Here is a 26,266-nt window from a genome sequence, read left to right as displayed (position 1 = left end):
CAGCATAGTAATTATGCTTGCGTTTTATAATTTACAATAGTGATGACACTGGCATTTAATAGTTGCTGCTACTTTTTTCTCATTCTAACTAATCACTTTGAACAAGCATGAAATGACGTGGTTACTGGTCACTATGAAGGCGATGATCGTTCATTCCAAAAGATAATAATAATTATTTTGAATTGATCAGCTTTCATTCAAAGGACAAGTTTTAATTGTGTCCAAAAACTTATAACAAGTGCATAGCTTTAGACACCAGTCACTATAACACAAAGGACTGGTAGACCTAGGTGGAACAGAATTTCGTAATTGCATTGTTTAAAATTATTATCGTGATAACTATAGATTTGCATTTGCATGAGTACAAAGAATAAAAGTATTTCATATGGGTTATTTGACTTAGATGAAGAGAAGGCCCTCTCGCTGTATGGCGAAGAGAGCCCAGCTCGCCTTGTCGCGCTCGACTGGGTTCGCTTCGCTCGCCCGTTACAGCGAGAGCGTCTTGACAAAGGCCTATAAACTTGCCTGTGCGTTGAAGGACTTGGCGCATTTGGGAGGGTTGTTCTTCGACTCGCCAGCTACGTAGCCACGTTTCAATTCTTTGATAGACACATTCTTGACGTTAAACCCAACATTGTCACCAGGGACAGCTTCGGCGAGAGTTTCGTGGTGCATTTCAACAGATTTCACCTCGGTGGTTATATAACTCGGGGCGAATGTGACAACAACACCCGGCTTCAGTACGCCAGTCTCAATTCGACCTACAGGAACCGTTCCAATACCTGTCATATTTAAGGAAAGGTACATTTCGTAGCCTTTAAATTCACTAATTTCATCATTCATCTATTTCCTTATTCTTTCATCACTGATAAAAAACATACGAAAATGAAATTTCGCAGAAATAGATTCAAAAACATGTTCTTTTTTTAAATACTGGCAAAACGTTTAAATTTTTTGAAAATACTGGCAAAAAGTTTAAATACTAAACAGACAGTGTGTGAAGGTGCATACCCTAAACATATCATTATGCAAATTATATACGAATTGATATGTCACAGCATAAAACACGGAAGAGGCAATTCTGTAAAGATGACTTTGTCATCGTTGTTATCATTATCATCATTATTATTATTGATACGATTATTGTTGTTTATAAAATTATTGCTTATTGAAACAGTTCACTCTTAAAACGTTTTTGCAGTATATGTTTTATTTTTTTTCAATTTTCAAGCATTCTTTTGCACTTTTTTGTGATTTATCCTTGTAATGTTATGCTCTCCGAAGCTGTTTTATTCTTACTCGGGGACACTTTGTAGAACAGTTGGGAATCTGGAAGTGCTACTTTATTGCATTGGGAGACTATCGAATAGATAATGTAGCTTGAATGAATAATTGAATGACTGCCTGACTGAATAAATAAATAAGCAAATAAAGAAATAAATAAATACATAAATGAATAAATACAGTTGTAAACAACATAATTATAAAACCTTCATGAACATAAAAACACGCACACACAAATACGCATAATACATACTGCCTTATGTCATTATTATGACAGAAGAAACTATACACAGGATATTATGCCGGAGAAGTTTCCGACAGCTCAACGACGTACCGGCGATCTTGTAGACATCCTGGAGAGGAAGGCGGAGTGGTTTTTTCATGGGCCGTTCTGGTGGTATGATGGCATCTAGACACTCATACAGAGTTTTTCCGGAAGCAGTGACCCCACCACGATCAGTGTTCCATCCCTTGTACCATGGCATCTGTATAGATGTACACGGACATGAATGTCTGTGAAGTAGACTGGTTGCCTTAACATGTTACGTCGAAATACAGGTAGGCAATCAATCTGATGTTAACATTTGTATTCTGGGTATTTCAACCTGACGTAACGGAAAATAAGCAAACAGTCCAAAGAATGAAAAAAAAAAAAAACGTATATGGTGAAATAACATGCCTTATGGCACATAAAAAAAATAGAGGTGGCATAAGCCTCTTTGCTAGATATAGCAAAACTGCGTGGGCCTGTGCAATATATCTATACCTTTCGAAAGCGTTTCAGAAGAAAAATACTCCTGCAGTCGGCTTTTTTTTTTCAGCGATTTATCCCGAATAAAATGTTGTAGGACCGGTTGTTTTTGCTTTTGTTTGTTTGTTTACTACAACCTTGCCTTTGTGACGTAAAAATCTCTTCCACGCCACTCTTCTGTGGCATTTACCTCCTTACCATCTCGATTCCAAGCTTAGTTGGTGAGATTTCTCCTTTGTTACCGACACACATTATTGTCGGCCCATGAAGGAACTCTTTTCTCAGGTTCACTTTTATCATCAAACATAACATACATGTCTAGATTTGTGGAATTTATTGTGGTTTTTGAGCAGAGAAACCAATACTCTAAAAAATCTTTGACTGATTACACCACACAGTGTTGATGGCATTGAAGCCTCACATATTTCAGAAATGTAGCAATGTAATTCCATTATAATACCGCTTGCCAGTTAATACAGTTCACCTTTGTGATATTTATGCACGCCTTCTTTTGTTCTGCTCCCTTGAGCCCCAACTCACACAATCTCGAGAGGCTGCCATGTTCATTGCAATTTGTTACAAAATTTGAAAAACATTCTTATTCCTCATCCCAATTACTATAAATTCTGAAACTCTGAACTCATTGTAACTAAGTTGTAATTGTTCAAATGTTAAAGTCCGAAAATCATTCGGAGGTCTTCTTTAAAATGTCATCCAAACTGCAATGAACAAGGATAATGACATGGTAGCCTGACCATAACAATGCGTGAGTTGGGGCCCAAGGAAGTATAGAACAAACGAAGAAGGCGTGCAAATATTCTACACAGGTGAACTTGTTAAGCAAGCGGTATTGTAATGATTTGATTTGATTTGATTTGATGAATGGAATGACACTGCTTCATTTCTGTGTCATCAAAATTGTTCAGTGTATCGTTTGTGAAGATTTTTTCAGAGTAGTGGTTTCGCTGCTCAGGAATCACACTAAATTCCGCATGTCTAATGGAGATACATGATGGACCCGTCGATTTATATGTACAATCTGTACTACATGATGTGAAATTTTAAACTTGGAATGCTCCTTTAAGTGATGTCACTTCTCGAGGTGACCTATGGCATTCTGCTAGCTGCATTTCCAAGCCCTACTTCGAGACAAAACCAAAGCATAGCAAATTTAATACATTATAGGCATTCCTCAGCTGCACCTAAACAAGCTACCACTGACTATACAAACTCCTAAGTGCACTCCCACTCCCAGAGGACTTCGGGGGTTTATGATCTCACCACAGTGACATTTAATTATCTACCAATGACTCTCCTACACCATTCTGTAAATTTTCATAGCAATCTCATTAAAGAGACAAAAACTCATTCCAAACATGAAGGCATGAAATTTTGGATGACTCTCAGACACTAACATTACTATTATTTCATAAAAATCATTTCGCAGATTACATTTTCGGATGGTTCGAGAATGTTGTCCCCTTTCCAGCCAGATACCGGAACGAAGCCGATGCCCTTTACACTGAAGCCGACCTTCTTGGTGTAAGCTGACACCTCCTTGACAATTTCTTGGAAGCGCTTTTCGCTGTATTCTGCCGAGTCCATCTTGTTGACGCAGACGATGAGCTGCTTCACGCCAAGAGTGTAGCACAAGAGGGCGTGCTCCCTGGTTTGACCCTCCTTAGAGATACCAGTTTCGAACTCTCCCTTAGCCGCGGAAATCATCAAGACTGCGCAATCAGCCTGAAACCACGAGGCAATAAATAGTTAATACTTTAATATCAATATAAACAATAACACTCTGCAATCAAGTGGGTTTTTGCTTTTGATTTTGCGTTTTTATAAAGGATAAAGGGCCGGTTCTTGGTGCGGTTTGTCATAACAACAATCACAGCTCACAGGAATTTTACCTGGGCCTTCCTGTGTGGCATGATTTTTTCTTTTCTTTTTGCTCCTATCACCTATACCCATCTAGCTATATTGTATTATGTACTTGCATACCAAACGAAAGAATGTACAAATGCCCGTAAGTCTTTCAAAGACGGCACATTACTTGGTTGGATGACAAGGAAAGATCGTTATTTCAATACGTTTGGAAAGGTTTACACTGCATAGAGTCAAGTATATTAGCTGCTCCCACAGGCATGCATAAGTGGCTCTTTTCATGCACAAGGGTATTATGTGGTAACTTATTCGATATTCATTGCACATTAAAAGAACCATTACCGTTTCATATTGCTATGTTTGCTCAATACCGTTGAACATTCCTGGCTGAGCAGTACGATTTTGTTAGATCAAATTAACGAAATGATACGCCAACCTTCACAATTTTTGAGCGCGTTTAACAAAAATATCAATACGCTGATTACCGAATCGTTTATGTTAACACCGAGAAATTGTAAGCATGGTTAATACGGTGCCCCATGTACATGTTACCATGTGAGGGTTTTTTTTTTTCAATTTGTTTATTTTCCACCCTGAGAATTTCTTTTTGTAACCTTCGCTTTATATCAACTCATATCCGAACATCTACTTGATCTAGCGAAGCGCAGATTTTTCTAAAAAAAATGCACTTAACCTTTGTGGGAACCAATGATGGACTAAACGTTAAGCCTGGATGTGAAATTGGCGGGGCTATTATTTATGTGGCGGAATATTCCCAAGGCACAGTCGTTAGATTACAGTACACAATCATGTCCACTTTCTGATACACCCTTTCTCTTAAGCCATTTGAGTATTTCGTCACATGTAGCGTATTTTGTCTGGTTGTTCAAAGAGACATGCATTTATCCCATTGCAGTTATGTAACTTGCTAAAGTGGCTCACGTCGCGAGAGGAAACCAGTGTGGTCTTACATGACATTGTGACCCTGCATTACAAAACCAACAAAAAGTTGCTGGATATGGATTTTAGTTAAGGTCAGATTCTGAAAGAGCAGACTCTAAGCTTTGAAATGATGTATAACTACATGTACGTTCAAATTGACTCTCCCAACCTATTGGGAAGAAAGCGCGCACTGAAGCGTGAACTGAGAAAAGAGGCTGTAAAGTATGGGATCTACTACGGGCCTATTCTTTACCAAACCGTGCTAGCTGTGGAATGAATGGGACAAAAAACAAGATGTAAAACAACGAAGCAACAACAATGAAGGAATTATCAGATTAGGCTGAAATTGAGCATGCTCTTAACATTCTGTCCATTATCATTGCCAACTTTCAAAGGAGTAACATCATGTATTCAAAAGTTATTAGAGTTGAAAGTGGGGATTGTGCAAAGGATATTCAAGAAATGAGGAGGGGCCTCCAAGACATACCTGATCTCACTGCTCTACAATAAAAAAAGAGAGTTGTAGAAAAATTGCTGAGAACTCACTTTCCCATCAATATTATGATCCCACAGACTTAGGAATAATGTAGAAGAAGAATAGCTATTTCAGAAAATATGAAAAACTTAAGATTGACTTGATTGACCTAATTCACCCTTTTTGAGTCCTCACGTAAAATCAATGGGTGCGACTTTCTGTTCGTTTTGTCACAATGTTTGTGATGCACGGTCACATAATCTATTACAGTAAAGTGTTGTTGCTTTTTTAAGGTTCTCCAGGTCATTTTCGCCATGATTTCATTAAATCTGTTAAACATTGAATTTTGTTCTCACGGACACAGACTGTGCATGGAATGTGCGGCCGCTCATTTCAATTTCGTTTTTAGCCGATTGACTTCAAAACATTGCAATTCGATTTTGTTCTTAGTCTGAATTTTTCGTCAATGACAACCATTTGAATTCGTCTGTTGCACAGTAATGGAGCACGAGACAGCCTAATCAATTTCGTTTATGTGAAATTTCCCCGCTCATAATTTTGTGCGCGATTTTATGCTGAAAAGTCCTCTGTTTTCTCCTCACATTTGCGTCGCTTTATGGTTAATGAAAATATACATAACACAGGGTTTTTCATAGAACGTTATATCATATTATACTGACATCTACTCATTGAAATGACACATAGAAGTTATCAAATATCTAGTTTACCCTTCCTATAAAGGTCCACAATAACACTTGACGAATTTGAATCATTAAGGGTATCGCTTTTCCGTAGAAACGATGTGAAATTACAATTTTAGATAATTTCCTGAATTAATAACTTATTCTCAACCAGGCAAGACAATTAAGAAGAGGAATAATGATTCTAAACATTTCCAAAACGCCTTTCTCATTTTGGAGCAGATGCAACCTACATGTTGATGTTTATAGGAATACCATTTCATATTTTTTCCAGTTTATGACACTATATCAATGTGAAATTCTCAGAGGCGGTGATTATTCTATGATTAGATCATTATTTCTACATCAGAATTCCTCCTTTATTACCAAACTAAACAATTATCTTACTGATATAAACCTTCATGTCCCTTCAAGAAATTATCGATATAGGATACCAGAAACACTATGATTATTTAGCTTTATTGATTGCCTCGAAATCTTTGTGAAAGCTTGGACAAAGACCTGTGAGGTTCCCGTGATCATGTTCTTGATGAAGTCACGATGGCCAGGGGCGTCGATCACGGTGACGACGTATTTTTCGGTGTCGAACTTCCAGAGGGCGATGTCAATGGTGATTCCACGTTCCCGCTCCGCCTTTAATTTGTCCAACACCCAGGCGTACTTGAAGGATCCCTTGCCCATCTAGGAAACAAGTATGCACAGAATCCTAACTAATCGTCAACTCCTAGCCTTGTGGTCCTCAGTAAATAGGCATGCTTTTAAGTGGACATCTCATTGCTTTTGTTGCTTTGTTTTTTCACTAAAATATAACTTTGTACTTGGTCGGTATGCATGTATAAGCTTTATTTCTAAACTATTATTTGTCTTTTTGTACAGTGAAATGAATACCTAAAATCATCTGTGATTACTTTGTTTCGTTGCGGAAAATGGATGAAAATAAAACTAATTCAATTATGCGGACATACAAAAAAACAATGGTGACAAAGCTACGCACCGTTTTCTCCTTTCCTTCTCATATGTCATGATATATATACATATATATATATATATATATATATATATATATATACATGTGTGTGTGTGTGTGTGTGTGTGACCCTGCACCTCAAAACAAACAAAAAGTCGCCAGACATGAATTTTCAGTAAAGACCATATTCTGAAAGAGCAAACTTTAAGCTTTAAAATGATGTATAACTCAAATCAAATGGACTCTCCTAACCTATCTGAATATTGGAAAGAAAGCACAAACTCAGGAAAAGTGTGAACTGACAAAAGAGGCTCTCAAGTACAGTGTCTATTCAAGCGCTTAATCTTTACCAAACCGTGCTGGCTGTGCGATGAATGGGACAAAAAACAGGAAGTAAACCACCAGAGTAACAACAATGAAGGAATTATCAGATTAAAGTGAAATTAAGCATGCCTTATAAACACATTCTGTCCATAATTAATGCAAACTTTCAAAGCACTAGCACTATCTTTCAAAAGTTATTAGACTTGAAAGTGAAGAGTGTGGACAAGGTTTTTCAGAAATGAAAAAAGGGATTCTAAAGACACACCTAATCACACTATTCTACCAAAAATGTTCGAGATAAACTGCTAAAAAAACACACTTTCCTGCCCGTTTTATGATACCAAATTTTAGTATAATGTAAAAGAAAACCCGCTCTTTCAGAAAATATGAAAAAGTCAAGTTCGGCTAGGTTGACCCATTTCACTTATTTTCAGTCCTCACGCAAAATCAGTTTGTGCGACTTTATGTTCGTTTTGAGGTGCATGGTCACATATAGATATAATATATATATATATATATATATATATATATATATATATACAATGTATATATATATGTATATATATATATATATATATATATATATTATAAGATTATATATATATATATATATATATATATATATATATATATATATATAATAGTAGAACCCTAATACATATAAGACACACATTTACGCACACTGAATGCCACCATGACAAACAAAGACAAAAATTAATACTGCTTCCCCAAATTTGTCTACTGGTGAGGTTATCATAGTAATACGATCCTTGACTGACTAACAGGTAAGAAATGCCAAAGCAAAGATTGAAACAAGATTAATAAACGATAGCGTATTAACCAGCAGAAAGCGGTAGCAAAGGACACGTCATGTATTGTGTTTATGTATAGGTTTTCCCGGCCAATTTCGCACTTTTTTTCAGTCCAATTCCTAATTGCTGCATTCAATTTAGCACGATTTAGCCTAGATGGCATGATCGGTATTTCAATTTTATAATCTTTTCGTTCAAATTCATTTTGGAGCATTCAAATTACCTTTAACATCATTCGAATCAGCACTTTTTCAGTTCAAATTCGTAAGACAAGCACCATTTCGCAAATCGTTCATTCAATTTAACATGATTATAGTCACGTGATCACGTACACGCTCGCTCGTTCATTCGAATTCATTCTTGGGCATCCAATTTCGCACTTACTGCAGTCAATTTAGCAGACACGTTTATGCTTCTATTCCTTCTTTTTTTTTCATTTTCATTTATCATAGGTATTGTTTGCAAGCATCATAACATTTCATATTTTCGTATTTATTCTTTATTCTGATATCACCTTTGCAACAGTACTTTAAAAATATGTGTTTGTGTTTATGATGTTCGATAGCATTATTTCATTCACAGATACATTAATTCTAAGTTTGTTTTGACATTAGTTGGTAGAAGGAGGTTTCAATTTACATCGTGTTTATTTCTTTCACCTGTATGTTTCATTATTTTCATTTGGTGTGTGCTATATTGCGTTAATCATCGTTAGGAATAAAGTTCTTGGATCAGCTCTAGCCATCAATTTGTCAAGATTATTACCCTCAAATGCTTCTATGATTCTTTCCCTGTCTTCTTGAGATATACGCCTGTATCTAACTCGTGCTTCCATGACTGGACATAAGAAAGTGAAGTGATCTATGGTACTGGTGCATGTATAGTTCTGATAACATGTATGAAAGAAGAGGGGCGTTACAGAACGACAAACTTGAGTTACTTAGGGTCAAATATACCTTTACTATAATACTTAACAGTGTGTGGATGAAACAAAAATGCACATTTAAATACGCATGAATCACGGTTCTCACCTTTTCAAAATAGAAATAACATACGCCAATTTGAATGAACATGTTTGGAATTTGACTGCCCATACGCGAAATTAAATGACTGAAATACCATTTTCCGCCAGTGCTGACGAATTTGAATGACTAAAGAGCACGTGCCAATTTGAATGCCCGTTTAACGAATTCGAAAGGCAAATGTGCGAATTTCATTGATCGAAGTGCTAGATTGAACGAACAAGTTGCAATTTTGAATGACAGAATGTGCAGTGACGAGAATTTTCGCTAAATTGAATGAACCTTTTATCAAATGGACTGACAAAAGTGCGAATTGGCCGGGAAAACCTATAATAGCCTTGATAAGAGCAGGCCAACCATGTCATGACGGAGAATTCCTCGCGTATGGATTACTGTGGAATAACATCATGTCAAGATATGCATGGCAGAGAGATCGGGGAGTAGCCAGACTTACATCGTTGGACTCTTTCTCGAATTTGTCAATGGTACGCTTATCAATGCCTCCGCACTTGTAGATCAAGTGACCAGTCGTGGTAGACTTTCCGGAGTCGACATGGCCAACCACCACGATGTTGATATGTACTTTTTCCTTCCCCATTTTTAATTGCTCGGCGATTTGTTGATCAGAACAGTCCAGTGATGCTGCAATGCCGCTTTGCTGCGATTAAAAAACGAATGTTATCCTTTGTTAGGACAAGATATCTCCTTATTAAAACACACACACACACACACACACACACACACACCAAATAATCGGGAAAAAATATATATGATGAGTCACTGATAGGCAATCACGGGACGGATACACTGATTTGGTCTATCAACAAACATCAATTAGAAAAGCTATCTTTTTCGATTCTCTGATTAGATAGAATGATGTGGAATCGGGTTCTTTAGTGTGATCACTGTAAAGGTAAGATTATATGCCTAACTAAGACTTGACTCATTTCAAAAGAGCGCGTACCCTTATGTGATCCCCAAAATTCATAAAGAAAGGGGAATGGAGTAGGGGATATAATAGGCTTTACCAAACATGCCAAATGGAGCAGCATCGCGCTGTCGACGATGCTTTTAACACATGTCCGAAATCATTAATTTTCCTTCAAAATATATGCAGCTGAGAGTGATCAATTTCACTAACATAAAAGTCTTAATCTCATTTCGTTCTGTCCCTTCTTTTTCATTAATAGAAACCATAATGATGAACGAGGATTGAAATCCTTAGGTTGTGGCATTTCTATTGCGTTTGACGGTTAAATTGCGGTATTGTGAAGGTTTCCAATTGACAGGACACATAATTCGCTGTAATTTAGATCAGCTGTAGAACGCAGGCATCCAATATTAATCATTATTTTAAGAAATATTTGTGAAAGATCGTGAAGATATCTTACGATACTCAAATTTACATAATCATACTACCAAATACCCAACGTCGAAGAGCTCTGCAAACTTCATAGTTGTGTTGATGATATTAAGCGATGGTCTCGCGATAATCATTTGAAATTGAATTCTGATAAATCAGAATTGTCAGGCGGGCTAGTTTTCTCACAAAAATGTATCTCCCAGTCCGTCAGAGATCTAGGAGTTATATGGTAGATAAGCATCTGAACTTTAAAAAACAACAACAAACGAACAAATGAAATAACACACACATTAAGAACTCATGTCGTTCTGCTGCTTCAGGGGTATTTGTAAAAATACATTATTAATATCCGTAAGTTATCGGAGCAGTCTTCCACCGAACGTCTAATTCACGCATTTGTTACTTCTCATCTTGACTACTGCAATTTCCTTCTTGTTGGTCTCCCTGCTTCGAGTATTGCACCAAATTCAAAATTCAAAATACAGCTGCAAGGCTTGTAACCCTGACAAAAACATCTGACCAAATTACTCCAGTTATCCAATCCCTCCACTGGCTCCCCATACATCAACGTATCACCTTTAAAATCATCCTTATTGTTTACAAGATAAATATTATGGATTAATCTTACCTCCCTTCCGCTCCTCCACTTCAGCCTGTTCTCTCTCTTCTCTCCAATTATCACGTGGTCCCGCACATACCCGCTATGGTGATATAGGACCTTTTCTGTATTTCCCCACCTCTTTGGAATAAACTCCCTCTCTATATTCGTATAGCTGAAAGTGTTGATATGTTCAAATCATTGTTGAAAACTTGTCTGCTTACTCAATCCTAATCTTGTTGTTGTTGTTGTTGCTGTTATGTACATAATGCTGTATCTTAATTATACCTCAATATTTTTAATGTATATATCGGGCATCCTTTCTCTTTATAAGATTATTGGTGCTGTTCGTTATTCCCAGGTTCGCTATTCCGAAGGGTCATTAATCTGAAACGCACAAATTTCCTATACCGAGGTTCGTTAATCCGAAAATGAAAAAGGGTTCGTTAATCCGAGCATTGCGTTATTCCGACGGTTCGTTATTCCGGAGATTCGTTAGATTGAAAATGAAATTCGGAATAACGAAGCTTCGGAAAAACGAATCTTCGGACTAAAGAGTCTTGTGAATAACGAACCTTCGGAATAATGAGCTGTTACCAAGATTATTGGGCATTGGCAGGTTGATGTGCGATGCGTTGTAATGTGCTGGATTGTAAGCAAAAGTAAATATGTTATTTTTTCTTAATTGATCAACTTCATGTACATTAAAGTGTAGAGAGTTATATACGCCTACGCATGATCATCTTGATCTCAGTGGCCTCAAAATATAATTTAGAAGACATCCCAGTGCAGCTGTAACAAATCTGTTAATCCAAAAATTACACGAAGGTTCGTCATTCAAAAAGGCGAATTATCTATCTATGCCGAAAAATAAACGTATGGCTCATCCTGCATGATTTAGAAAATGATATAAAGTCTCATCCACAGTTACAAAATAAGGAGATGCAGTTGAAAATAAAACAAAATGACCGGATTTCACAGCACACTCACCCGAAAGAGGAATACGTATCACACACGAAACCGCTTTCATCAATATTGGAGCATTGTACATATACATGGTGAATGTATGCTTTGCGTAAATCCAGTTTCCGAACAAAAAAGCTATACTCTTGATAGCTTAGTCAGGGGAGCACAATTGACTGGGAAAAAAAAATCATATCAATGAGATACTTCAACAGACTAAATAGAGAAATCACAGGCCTGCTTCTTAACTCTTTATGTGCCATGGTGGAAACACCCTGTGTGCCACGTTATTCTGAGACACGAAGGTAGTCATGCTTTGAGAAAGAATTCTGTTTTTCCAATTTGTATAACTTCTACAAATTTCTGTTAAGATGGGCGTAATAGTAGGCAAAGTTAAAGAGGAATGCCAAGTTTTGTTTCGATATAAATTGTATGCCGACTCTATTTTCAATTTTTTTTTTAATGACCAGTTGCTACATTACTATAAAGGCATGACTTTTGCACATTAAACCGTGACAGAAACATAGAATGTACGAGTAAATCTAGTTGGGAACATCGCTTGATAGTCGTTCACCACATAGAATGCAAGCCGTATACTGTTAGTATGAGAGGAACAAAAGCACGAGAAACGCTTTCATTGTGCCGCGGGATTAGCAGTAATTAGCGGTTTATTGATCCGTCTTGGCGGCTTTGTTTGTTGAGCAGAATATGCGAAGTTGGCACGCCGTCGACTGAGTCGGAGGTGCGAACGTGGCACATAAAGAGTTAAAGAGTTAGTATTGATATTATACACTCGATTTATTTAGTGCTCCACTGTGAATCGAGCGTAAAAATACAGTTTTGGTTATTGCTGAAAGCAAAACAGAAGAACACTTCGAATCGCAGCGTTTATGATTATATCAGTATGCTTTACTTTAATGTAGCTTGTAGATACATGCATAGTACTTCCCGTGTCCGAGGCACTCGGATAGAGGTCATGAACTTCATGTCCAGTTTTATCATTTTTAGTATGTCAGTGTAGTTCATTCTTTTAATGCTAGATTTCATCAGCCCCCCCCCCCCCCCCCCTGCTGAGTCTGATATATCAATACCCGCCTTCACGATGTGCAAAATAGCGCGTTACTGAACATGCTCCAATACTCGAGGTTTTTTTTTTTTCCAACTTCTCAGACAAAAGAGCGTACACGCGAGGATTGTACACTTTTTGGTTCAGACGCTCCAGCCACCCTCGGAAAGTTGAGGGGTTTTTTTTTTGCAACCGTTCACACGTACAGAAAATAACCCGCTAATTGCCAATCGATGAAACTATTGTTCTTGTGCCTCACAGTGGTGTGGAGAGCACGCTGTTGTTAATGATGAGAATAAAAGAACTCAATCAAGTTTCTAAACCCGACCGTTCAAGTACTGTCGGGGCAAATACCGCGCTCATTCAGAAATATCAGCAAGATTTCTGAGGTTATGCATCGCGCTACTGGTTCGCACTAATTTTCTGTTGTGTGTGTGTGTGTGTGTGTGTGTGTGTGTGTGTGTCCACATGTGCAAAAGACTGGAGTTTGCTAAAGGGTAACAAAAATTGAGTTCTGTAACATGCTAATTTGTGTACGTGTGAACCCCCTATTACAGGTATGTTGTAAGACTTTTGTTGGACTTTCCTACAAAAGGAGGTTTGATTCTAGCCTGCTCGCTTGCTGTGTTCTATCATTTATTTTGCAGTAACGTGTCTGTTTGTATTGCTGGTATGCCATACGGAATATTGTACCATGAATCCACCTTCCTGGGGACCGTTTCATGAAACTTTTTGTCAGTGATTTACACTGACAACTGTTAAAAGCTACTGAAATCCTTGCGTCTGATTGGCTGATGGCAAATTTGTCGGTGAAAACCTCCGACGAACTCGTTGATGAAACGCCCCCCCCCCCCCCCCCCCCCCCCCCCCCCCCCCCCGTTGATCTACTTTGCGATTCGTTTGCTTTGTATACGCCCTTGAACGGGTGGCGGTTTTTTTCCTCTCTCTCTCTCTCTCTCTCTCTCTCTCTCTCTCTCTCTCTCTCTCTCTCTTTCTCATGTCATGATGATGATAGTCGTGTATTGAATGTTATAGGATATGACTATAAAACTGATCTGAATAGCAATGGTGATGACAATTACTACTGCTGGCATAAGTGACAGCTAAATGAACAGATGTTTCCTTGTTCTGATTTCACCTCTCCCTCATTTCTCACTCTTGTTTGCCCCCTCCCATGAATGATAAAAAACAACAACAACAACAGATTTAACCGCACAGCAAGTCAGATAAATGCGTGCTGGCAACCAATAGACCTACGTGACACGTATCTTTTAGGTTGAAAATAACTTAATGGCCACGACAAATCATATCAGAGGAAATAATGGCAGAAGAAAAAAAAAACTGACAACCTTTCTAGTGTAAATTTCTGCGAAAACAGGTGGCCCCCCCCCCCAAAAAAAAAAAAAAAAATGCGCGCACTGCAACTATTTCAGGTTATAAGCAGTCTGTAAACCGACCGAACGGCATAATTCTATTAAAATGTCGCCTTATCTTGGCTTCTTTAACAGTAAAAAAAAAAAACACACGTTGAACAGTATTGGTGTATTACACATTAATGTTAACACTAAAACAAAACAAAGGGGTTATTCGTCGCTTCATACTTACAATCAAATCACGTGTCAAAAAAAAAATAATGATGATTTAAAAAAGGTCCCGAATGCCGAAGAAAATATCGCTTTCCTAGATGCCGCTGCAACAAGCTGAAGTTTATAGTGTAAGAGCTATACCTACCCAATTACACAACAGTAGGCCTACATAATATCAAGGCAACATATATTGAAACTTCTTTCGATCTCACACTCATAAAATCTGCGTACCACTGCGTGTGAAAATTAGAATGAACATCACGGACATATCAACTGAGAAGTTCCTCTAGATACTTCTTCCCGACTTGGCGATCATCAAACAGTAAAAGACGTGACTATTAATTTATTTGTATCGAATGTAAACTGTTTACTGTAAACGAAAAAAAAAAAACTACTGTAGTATACGGAGTGCCTCCTCCGTTTATTGTCTTTGCCGTAACCATGGAGCTACTACGAAACCAAACAAGAAGCACGCATGGACGGCGCGTTTCATTGAACTTGATAACCACGTGTTTCGCACTTCGTCACATATTGCACTGCGCGAAACGTAGCGATTACCGTACATGTGGCGGACATACTGACTTTGGTCAAGGAATGAAAATGGAATACATTAAGAAAAATATTATGATATTGAAATACCGACATCATGAAAATGTTTGGAAACAACGAATGATTATGGAGTATAGAAATGAAAATGCCAAACAAAGATTTTCATTCGCTCATAGGGAAGCTCTCTAGAAGAGATGAAAGCATCTCCCCTCGTATGGCAGTATAAGTTTCCCCAACAAGCTGAGGTTAGTGAGGTGTACACCAGGGCTCGACACTAGCGGTGGCTCGGTGGACCGGGGCCACCAAAAACGCACGTCGGGCCACCAAAAAAAGTCGGATGTTTGCCTTTACTTTTGGAAATGGACAGCGGTAACAGTCGACTCCGTATAAGATGCTAAAATAAATGTCAGATGTTGTTTTTATTTTTGGAAATGAATAACGGTAATATTCGACTCCGTACGGTACTAAAATAAATGTCGGATGTTTGCTTATGCCAAGGATGCTTATACTTTTCGATTTGAATAACGGTAAGATTCAGCTCCGTACGGTGCTAAAATTAATGTCAGAAATTCGATTTTGCGTTCGGAAATGAATAACAGTAATATTCGACTCCATACGGTGATTAAATAAATATCGCATGTTTGCTTTGACGTTCGGAAATGACTACTAATGATATACAACTCCGTACGATGATAAAATAAATGCCGGGTATTTGCTTATGCGTTCGAAAGTAAATAGCAATAACATTCAGCTCTGAAAGATGTTAATATAAGTGTCGGAAATTTGCTTTGACGTTCGGAAATGAATAACAACGATATTGAACTCCGTACGATGATAAAATAAATGCCGGATGTTTTCTTTCAAGCTCTGGATTTGTGGAAAGATAATAATGTACGTTCATCACTTTTTTTTTCATGATTCATTCAAGAATTTCGGGAGTCTGACAGCCATCGGATCTCGTTACGATGTTTTTGTATTGTTTACTGACAAGTATGGCAAACATGAGAGCAAGGCTTCATTAGAAGATGAATTACCCTGGTGGCAATCATTGAACGACAATTTCAATTCAATGGGCAATCGTCGGGACCACTCGCGATGTTAGAAAAAATAAACACCTCAGCATCGAGCAATTTCTATTATTGAATGAGCAATCGTCGGGACGATGTGCGACGTTTCAAACTCATACCAAACGGTGATTTAAGTTCAATGGGCAAGCCTAGGGACGATGCGCGACGCTTTATTACTAAACGCGTCTCTGACCAGTGATTCAAGTTGAATGGACAATCGTCGGGACGATAAGTGCGACGTTTGAACAATTATGGATTAACAAACTCGCCACGGAACGGTGATTTAAATTCAATGGTCAATCGTCGGGACGATGAGCGACGCGAAACCATCACCAAAACCTTTACAAAACGGTTAGTCAAGTTGAATACGCAGTCGTCGGGGACGATGTGCGACGTTTGAACAATCACTGAAACGCTTCGCCGATCGACAAAAGACCTCCTTAATTGATTAGTCGCGACGAAAAGAGACGACTTCGTTCCGACTCGTCGGAACCATCTTTTGTTGATATTTATAATGAGCCAAAAAGAGCGCAGTAATGAGCACATGAGGCCCAAAATTTGGATCGTCGGGGACGATTGGCGACGATCTTTTGTCTCATATCGTCGCGACGAAGATATCTCCCTAACACAGTTTTTCTGTTGTGCCTTAAGCACTTTAAGAAATCCAAAATGGTGTCCAAAATGGCTGCCGTTTCCTGTTTTTCTCATAACCCTGCAACTACGTAACCGCGATGCGCACTTAAATGTATCAATATTTTTTTTGAGACGTAAGGAACCAAACAAAATACTTATTTAGTGATCATGAAGCACGTAAGTACAAATAAAACATCGTGAGTTCTTCGCGAAAACCAAATGTTGCCAAATAATGGCCGCCGTTTGTTTATCAAGAGACAAAGATATTCAACATAATGTTGATTCAATAACTCAGAAGGTCCAATGGAATCTTTCCCTCAAATGTGCACAAGACGGGTATAGGCTCGCTTGGATGCACCCCCTTCCCTTGGGGAAAGGGGTGGCCTGTACAATCATTATTTTCCAAATATTCGTCCTGAAGTATATGAAGTATTGAATTGCAATCATAAAAATGCAAAATGTCCCTCGGCCCCTCTCCATAGACTTTGTACACTTTAGACACTTGTTTGAGATTAACAAATTTCTAAATATGTGACCGTGCACCTCAAAACGAACATAAAGTCGCACACATTGATTTTGCGTGAGGACTGAAAATAAGTGAAATGGGTCAACCTAGCCGAACTTGACTTTTTCATATTTTCTGAAAGAGCGGGTCTTCTTTTACATTATGCTAAAATTTGGTATCATAAAACGGGCAGGAAGGTGTGTTTTTTAGCAATTTATCTCGAACATTTTTGGTAGAATAGTGTGATTAGGTTTGTCTTTAGAATCCCTTTTTCATTTCTAAAATAACTTGTCCACACTCTTCGCTTTCAACTCTAATAACTTTTGAAAGGATAGTGCTCCTGCTTTGAAAGTTGGCATTAATTATGGACAGAATGTGTTAATGAGGCATGCTTAATTTCAGTTGAATCTGATAATCCCTTCATTGTTGTTACTCTGGTGGTTTACTTCCTGTTTTTTGTCCCATTCATCGAACAGCCAGCACGGTTTTGGTAAAGATTATGCGTTTGAATAGACACTGCACTTCACAGCCTCTTTTCTCAGTTCACACTTTTCCTGAGTTTGTGCTTTCTTTCCAGTATTTAGATAGGTTAGGAGAGTCCATTTGATTTGAGTTATACATCATTTTAAAGCTTAAAGTCTGCTCTTTCAGAATATGGTCTTAACTAAAAATTCATGTCTGGCGACTTTTTGTTTGTTTTGAGGTGCAGGGTCACATATTGTCATCAAAAAGTGTGCACTAGATCTTTCACTAACAAAATGCAAAAGTATAAGGGTAATTTGTAATTTGCCCTTCCTACAAAACCCTTCCACCGCTCACTTCCCCAATATAAATCAAACAACCCGTTGATTAACAATTCCCAAATATTCCATCAAATGTATGTAAATTATAATATAACCATTTTCATTTCAATAGTAGTATAAAATCTCCCTGGAGTTGGATGGGATGGGGATACTGACACTATGAATTATCTGCTCTTTGAGGATGGACGATCAATATAACACCAAAGGTGCACTAGGCCGGTTAATGATCATAGGAATAATCCCTCCAGTCAAAAGGAATACCCACCTACATCCTCTACTATCGCATTGACTTGGATATACTAGTCTTTATTCTTTATTCTACTTACACTTTTTAACAGAAACAAAAATCTAGTATGTCATCAACATTGTGCACCATAAAACCCGTAATCTGAAGGGAAAAAATCTGAAGTGCGCTAAATCTCTGAATTTCAAATTGGAAAATGCCGAAATCTCCATCTTATGGGAAGAGTATTCTTCCCCCACACTTTCCCCTCCCCGACACTACTTTGCTCATAAGAACTATCTTTTAAATGAAAAGTTTCTTATAAACTATAATTATATACTGACATTAATTTACATAATTGTGAGATAAAATTGTGCATTTTGTACGCCATTTTGCATTTTAGGAAGAACTCGAGCGGTTTAATCGGGACATGCCTGCGTCAACATCTCCTTAATATTCACCGAGTTCTTTATGTTTCGAAACATAGACACTTAAATTTTGTATTGGGTTGCCTAGTTGAAAAGTTATAAATATTTCAAGAAATGGCGGCCATTTTGGATGCCATCTCGGATTTTGGTACTTCTGTCCATCAGCATCTCTTAATAATGTATTTTATTGAGTTCTTCATCCTTCAAAACATGTATTAAGACATCTAAAATTTGTATTTGGCTTACCAAAGATTTAAGAATTTCAAAATATGGTGGCCATTTTGGACGCCATCTTGGATTACCGTACTTGTGTGGATCAAAATCTCTTGATATGTGTTTATTGAGTTCTTCATGCTTAAGGGGAACATATATTTAGACATTCAAATTTTGTACTTTGGTTCTCTGGTTGAAAATTAATAAGAATGTCAGGAAATGGCGGCCATTTTGGACGCCATCTTGGATTGCGGAAAACGCTCAAAGAGGATCTATGACGACTTTTAGTATGTTATTCTAGACATTTTTCAGGACCTAGCCTGAAAAAAATCAGGTTGTTACCAAAAATGTCCAGGTTTAATCCTTGTTTGACCTAATGCTCTTGGACTATATTGTGTGATACTATATGCTGTGTGGTACTTCTGTGTGGAACAGTACCATGAGATCTTCCTGTGGCATTTTGGGACATATACCACCGGACTACCACAGGACAATATCACACAACAGTTACTGCTGTGTGATATTGCCATATTATGGTAGTCCGGGGTATATATCCCAAAATACCACAGGAAGATCCTGAGGTATTTTCCTGTGGTATTTTCTGTTGTATTCTTAGGTTTTGCTGTGTGGTACTTCTGTGTGGTACTGCTATGTGGTCCAGGGGGCGTTTCATCAACGAGTTCGTCGGAGGTTTTCACCGACAAATTTGCCATCAGCCAATCAGACGCAAGGATTTCAGTAGCTTTTAACAGTTATCAGTGTAAATCAGTGACAAAAAGTTTCATGAAACGGTCCCCTGGTGTGCGATACTGTAGAGTTATACTGTGTGGTACTCCTATATGGTACTGCTGTGTTGTATTTTCCAACGGTAAATGTCTTAAAATACCTCAGGACAGTTCCTGTGGTACTGCCCTGTGGTAATGTCCCATAACAACACAGGAGAGTTCATGCGGTGCTGTTCTTTGTAATGTGTGGTGCTAACCTGTGGTAGTGGTATTTGGTACTGTCCTGTGGTACTGGTCTTGTGGTACCGTGCGGTGATATACTCTCATGTATTTTACTGCCCTGTGGTACGTCCCAAAATACCACAGGACAATACCTGTTGTACTCTCCTGTGGTAGGGCCTACTGTCCTGTGGTACTGTCCTGTACCACACATCAGTGCCTGTCAGTGCTGACATATGTCTGCTTTGTACATGTGTGGTACTAAAAAGTACCACAGGGAGTACCACACAAGCCTGTGAGCCATGGGTCTGCAAGGAGGTCTGTTGTGACTTGTCGAGTACTTTGACCAAACTGAGATCATCCACATACTTCCAATGCAGGCCAGTAGTAAGGGCGGCATTATTTAAAAGAACAAGAAATAAGACTGGGCTTACCAAAAAGTAGTTTTGTTCCTTGTGGTATCCACATGTTATGTCGAGGGGTCTTGGAATGCAGCCCAAAGTCGGTATGATGGAGACATTGGCGCCTAAATGGATGAGCTTTTCAATGACCCTAGTATTGTAAACGAGTTCAAAGGCCTTCTTGAATCCCACTGCACAAATGTTGGCATATTGACCCTGTTTGTCCAGATTTCGGAGGATTGTGTCAAACATGAGAACGAGGTAGTGGTTGATGGAGCTTCCTCTCATATTCCCGTATTATGAAGGGTCGACTGTTGCGACAGGGATTGTCCCCCCTACACGGATTGTCTCCCCCGGCTCGGGGCGAAAATCCGTGACGGAGTTGGCGGCACGGATTGTCGCCCCCGTCACTGGGTGTTAAATTTTTCAAAACTTTAAACATCACAATTTGAACGTTACGAATTCGACGAGATTTCAGAATTTCCCACTGTAATATTTCATGCATGGATGATACGGAAAAGGGAGATTTAAAATGATTCTTCCTGCTCTATTTTGAAGTTTTTGTATTCTTTTGATCAAGAAGTTGCTCACGTGATGATTGAAATGATTGAAATATAATATACGTGTGTGTGTGTGTGTGTGTGTGTGTGTGTGTGTGTTTGGAGTATATTAATACAATATGTAGAAACTGTGCATGTGTGGTGGTTGTATTATGGTAGTGGTTTGTTTTTCTGTGTGTATACGTGTGCCTGTATGCGTACGTGTGTATGTGGTACGTATCGTGGCGTATGTGTATATCAAAGGGTAAGTGATGGTGCGTGTTTGTGGGCGCAGTTTTGTGCATGCATGAGTATCTGAGGGGTTTGGTGTTCGTGGGCTACGTAGGCCCTACGTATGTGTGTTGTGTGTGAGCGCATTCGTGTGTCTACGTAACGCCCCAGTCACACAGTGCCTTACGATGGGTTACGTCCGCCGCGGATAGATACGGATACAGGGGCGGATCCAGGAAATCTGTAAGGGGGGGGGGGGGGCGTGACTAATATTTCTGGTGCCACTTCCGGGTTTCATTTCATTGTTTTTCTTTTTATTTCTTTTGTTTTTTTACGAAAAATAAAGGGGGGCGTGCGCCGGTTGCGCCCCCTCTGGATCCGCCACTGGAACAAGTGGAGGCAGGGGGACGCAGCGTGGACGCAGGCATCCGCAGGGTCATATGTAGGCGTAACTGTCCGTAACTAATCCATAAAGAAACGTAAAATGACAGCGCCAAGCCTGCGAAATTTTTTAAATGTTTAAAATTTCGCAGAGGGACTCCATGGGTGCAGACTTACGCAAGTAACCGTAATTAAACGTAACTATTCGTAACTTAACGTAACGATCCGTAGCTTGGACGCAGACTATCCGCAAATAAGTTTACCTCCCGTCCATTAGCGTTTATTCTCGTCCACTGTAATGCCCCAGTCACACAGTCAGTCCGCAGCGCGAGCGAAAACGCACGTATTTATTCAAGTCGTATGCACGGCTGAGCGGTGCTTGCATACGTAATGAGCAGATACATGGTCATGAATAAATCCGTGTAGAACGAGTATTTCTCGTCAGTTTTCGACACTTTTAGTATCGACTGAAAGAGAAAACATAAGCAAATATGCTCATGATCAACATAAACGGAAAAGAAGAATATAGAATATCAAAATCCCTCTCGAAGTTCGGTATTGTATTCAAAAATATTCCTTCACGTTTGACACCAAAAAACTAACCTGAAATCTTTCATGCCCCTCTAAAATATGGTAAAGACTATGTCCGCTAAAGTATATAGTATTACAATAAAGGCACGTTTTCCCATCTTCATTTCAATACGGGTCAGGAACTAGCAAAATTCAGAGACATGTCTAGCGTCGAGTTTAAAAAGATTATCCTCGCATTCGCACCGGAATTCCGGGTCTGTGATTGGTCGAAATCTGTCGCAAGACGCGGCGTGTCGCATTGCGTAGTATCCATTGGCTGCTGACTCAATGCTGTGAGTTTTAAATGTTAGGTTCCAGATTGTGATCGAATTTTCACTCTCTGTACAAAACTTGAACTTTACACAGGAACCAATGATGTGTATGTGAGTGTGCACTTACAATGACCCTGAACAATGGACCTGGCTGCCACCTGTCCCGAGCTCTGCTGCAAGGCACATGAATGCTTAATCAATTATTCATGCGGATTGCCCCGAGCACTGCTAGTCTGAATTCTTGACACAGGGTGAAATGCATGCACATGAAAGAAGTAAGCACATGTTTCCATGTGCTTGCACACACCACATTTCAGAATGAACAAAGACTAGCTGCGATAGTGGAATTCCTCATGAAACATTCCAATCCTGGCCATTGTCCACGACCATTGTCTGGGTATCAACAACACATTCCACGCGTGTTCATTCACTACCCCACTTCCAGTAAGAAAACATAATTTGCCTTGTTTTCAACAGGAAAATTCACAACCTTAAAAATGGTGCCCCTCTTCGTTTTTTAATTGATCATACTCGCTCAAGTTTCACGATTGTGAAATCGAAGAAATTACGGAGATCTATTTTCAATACCAGTCAGGAACTAGTAAAACATCAAACTATGATCTAAAAGCTTCTTGAACATTGGCAAAATAATCGTTTACTTTGATGCCAAAATGGACTACTATATTGACATCAAAAATAGGGAAATTAGGTATCAAATTAATGAGCATAATCAGCTCTATAACTTAACTAACCATCCTGGGTCAAACAATGCACTGCGAAAGCTATGAAAGCTGTTGTTGCGACCTCTGCAAAAACTCTCGCAAAGTATCGCAAAATCTCGTCAGTCGCAAGAGCACAAACTGCGTAAACGTGATTCTGAATAAAATTGTCGTTCGTGCCTCATTATCGCACACGCTGCGGACTGACTGCACACAGTGCTTTACGATGGGTTACGTCTGTTACGGTCTTAAAGTGTAACCCGGTCTTAAAGTGTAACTCGATGCCTATAGCTTCTGAAAATGTGTCCGCGTATAGAGCCTCACCTGTGGTTTGGGATACGTTTACGGGCCAGTTCTTTCTGTCATCTGCTCACTCACTACTCAACTTTTATATTTGCCATGGTATTAGAGTAGAACAAGTAACATTAATTCTGCGTGCTTATATTTCAACATGTCATAAATGAATATCACTACTTTCTTCCCTAAACTCTTGTCATTATGTATGAAGTGTGCTTATTTTTTAAGAGGCATTATAGATGAAGAGGTGAATGACAGATGGGGAGATGTCGGAGTAAATGGCACTGAAAGGGGGGGGGGGGTGGAATAACACGTATGTGTGAAAAACATCACAACTCCATACTGGAAACCTACATTTAAGAACTGAAAATTGCCATCTTTTCATAATTTGGTTTTGTATCTAATCTATAATATGTATACCTTTATGTATGTGAGTGTTTAGTGCGTTTGTTGATGCGTGATGTGCGAGTGTCTTGTATGGCTTTAAGCAGCAATATGATACGAGTACATGTACCAACCTCTACTCTAGTTTTTGATATACCAAATTTTCCTTCTCACATGGTATGAGCTGTAAAATGTTTCTACACTTAATAATCACAAAAGGCATGATCATTTCTGTATGCAGGATATTGATATGAGGTGCATGTTTTCGAGAACAATCATGCGCAATAAACAACACATTACGTGGAGCAGACATATTACCTTCAATAATTATACACGTCACAAACGTGAAGCTGCAGATGCTTTGAGGGTCCCTATTATGAGCTATTTTTTTCCATTTGGTTTTTTTGCTATTTCTGTATGGTACAATTTAATCAAATCCCTTTCGAAAACATACTTATTGATTCATCATTGATTCATCATTAATTATCGCTAACTTTGCACATGAGAGATAAGGAAATCATCATGAATGATGATAAAATAAATGATCTATATTTAAAGCAGCTTGATAACACAAAGTTTTAGGGCTTTTGATTGACCGAGAATTATCCTGGAAAACACACATTAATTTTGTAAGTAAAATTTCTCCTGAAACATCGGAATTTTGAATAAGCCTAAACATTTCTTCCCTGGTTATATTTTGCAGAGTATGTATTCTTCTTTAATATCTTCACACTTTAATTACTGACTTTTGGCGTTGGGAAATGCAATTCAATCATTGTTAGATTCCCTTCTCCGTATTCAAAAGCGTGCAATAAGAATCATACACCATAAACCATCATAAACCGGATATTTTGCTCATACCAACTGCTTTTTTCATAAGAGAATTCTGAAAATTTCAGACCTATTGTATTACAATCTCGGAATTTTCATGTATAAACTAATAACTAATGAATTGCAATCTGTTTTTATCCACATGTTTAAAAGGAATCGCTCTATCTACTATTATCCCACTCGCCAGAGTAACGCCTATCACCTTCCCCGTACTTTCACTATTTTTGCAAAGAAAACAATTATATTTACTTGACTCAGATATTGGAATGACCTCCATCAGGATATTAGTTTTTCCTTATCTTTATTTACCTTCAAACGCAAATTAAAACAGCTATTACTTAGAGGATGCACGAAACCGGGTTTTTAGCAACTTCTTTTTATATATACTCCCAGTCATTTGTCTTTGTCCGCAGCAATGGTACCGATACATAACATTCTTTTTCAAACACGGCGAGGTCCGTATACTGTCTGGTTAGAGCGATATACATGTGGTTCATTAGTTTATTCTGTATATCGGTTTTTTACTGGTATAATTTCAGTTAGTCAAGACAAACATATCCGTTCTCCGTATAATTATACACCTATGAATTCGTGAACTACAGTTTTACAAGCACTATTATAGCTTTTATGTATAAGGCCGATCATACATCTTATATTTACTTGTGACATCTTCATATGATATAAACCATATTGTGTCAAGAATTGTTTTTTTTTTCTTCTTCTTCTTCAATCAAAAGACATGATTGTAAATATTTTGTATTCTTGTTTTATTGTCAATCATTTTGTAATCTCGTCATTGAGAAAGTGGAAATATGAAATATGAAAAATAAATTTGAACTGAACTGAAAGAAAGCAGAGATGAAATAAAAGGAAAATTGGAAGCATGAGAAATGAGGTTTGCATTTCATGATAAAATTGTGATTTTTTATCATACAAGCAGTTGACACCTCACCGATCAGAAAAAAAAAATAAAATAAAAATCATGAAATCTCTTTCCTACGCTGCATCAGTGACCACCATGTAGGATTTCAAAGTGAAAACCACAGAGGATCTTTCTCATCTTGGGAATATGTAAAACAACCGGGAATGTGTTATAGGCAAAAAATGTGAAAATTAAAGCCCATAAGGGAGTTATTGATTACTTACACACCAGCAAAACCGTTACAGTGTTTATGTAAAGATATGTTAGGTGTTGAATTACTGTTGATTTCATCTGAAGAAGATTTGCATGTATTTTGTTCAAACAGTCCCCTATGTTGAGGTCTTTGGACTTGGTGCTCCTGATAGTCAAACAAAATGGGATTCTATTACACAAGGGATGCTATATATTTGGTAGAAATGTACATGTTATTGTCATAATTATATTTTTCAAAAAGATGCCGAAAATGTGAAATTCCGCCTCCCCCTACTAGGACACGCCTAGATACCACCATAATCTAACATGAAACTTCAACTTAACTATGTCTTCATAGCATTTGCCGAGCTCTATTATTTTTGGTTCTATATAATGAAGAAGGTATGATAAAAATAAATAATAT

At 38.2% G+C, this 26,266-nt stretch overlaps 1 protein-coding gene across 1 annotated transcript; it reads right to left on the bottom strand.

Moving 5' to 3' along the window:
* Positions 1-525: 525 nt before the first annotated feature.
* LOC139722923 (elongation factor 1-alpha-like) lies at positions 526-9,760 on the bottom strand (the record flags this gene model as incomplete). The annotated part of the gene is made up of 5 exons (XM_071634206.1): positions 9,617-9,760; positions 6,539-6,718; positions 3,488-3,778; positions 1,619-1,769; positions 526-782 (listed from the first exon to the last, which is right to left on the bottom strand). Coding segments are annotated over exons 1-5 (1,023 nt in total), but the record flags the coding sequence as incomplete, so codon positions are not given.
* Between the last annotated feature and the right edge of the window lie 16,506 nt (positions 9,761-26,266).

This window comes from Diadema antillarum, unplaced genomic scaffold (assembly GCF_040938485.1).
Source record: "Diadema antillarum isolate AM-2024a unplaced genomic scaffold, OU_Dant_1.0 scf00000177, whole genome shotgun sequence".
Taxonomy (NCBI): Eukaryota; Metazoa; Echinodermata; class Echinoidea; order Diadematoida; family Diadematidae; genus Diadema; species Diadema antillarum.
This window is presented reverse-complemented; position numbering and strand designations above follow the sequence as displayed.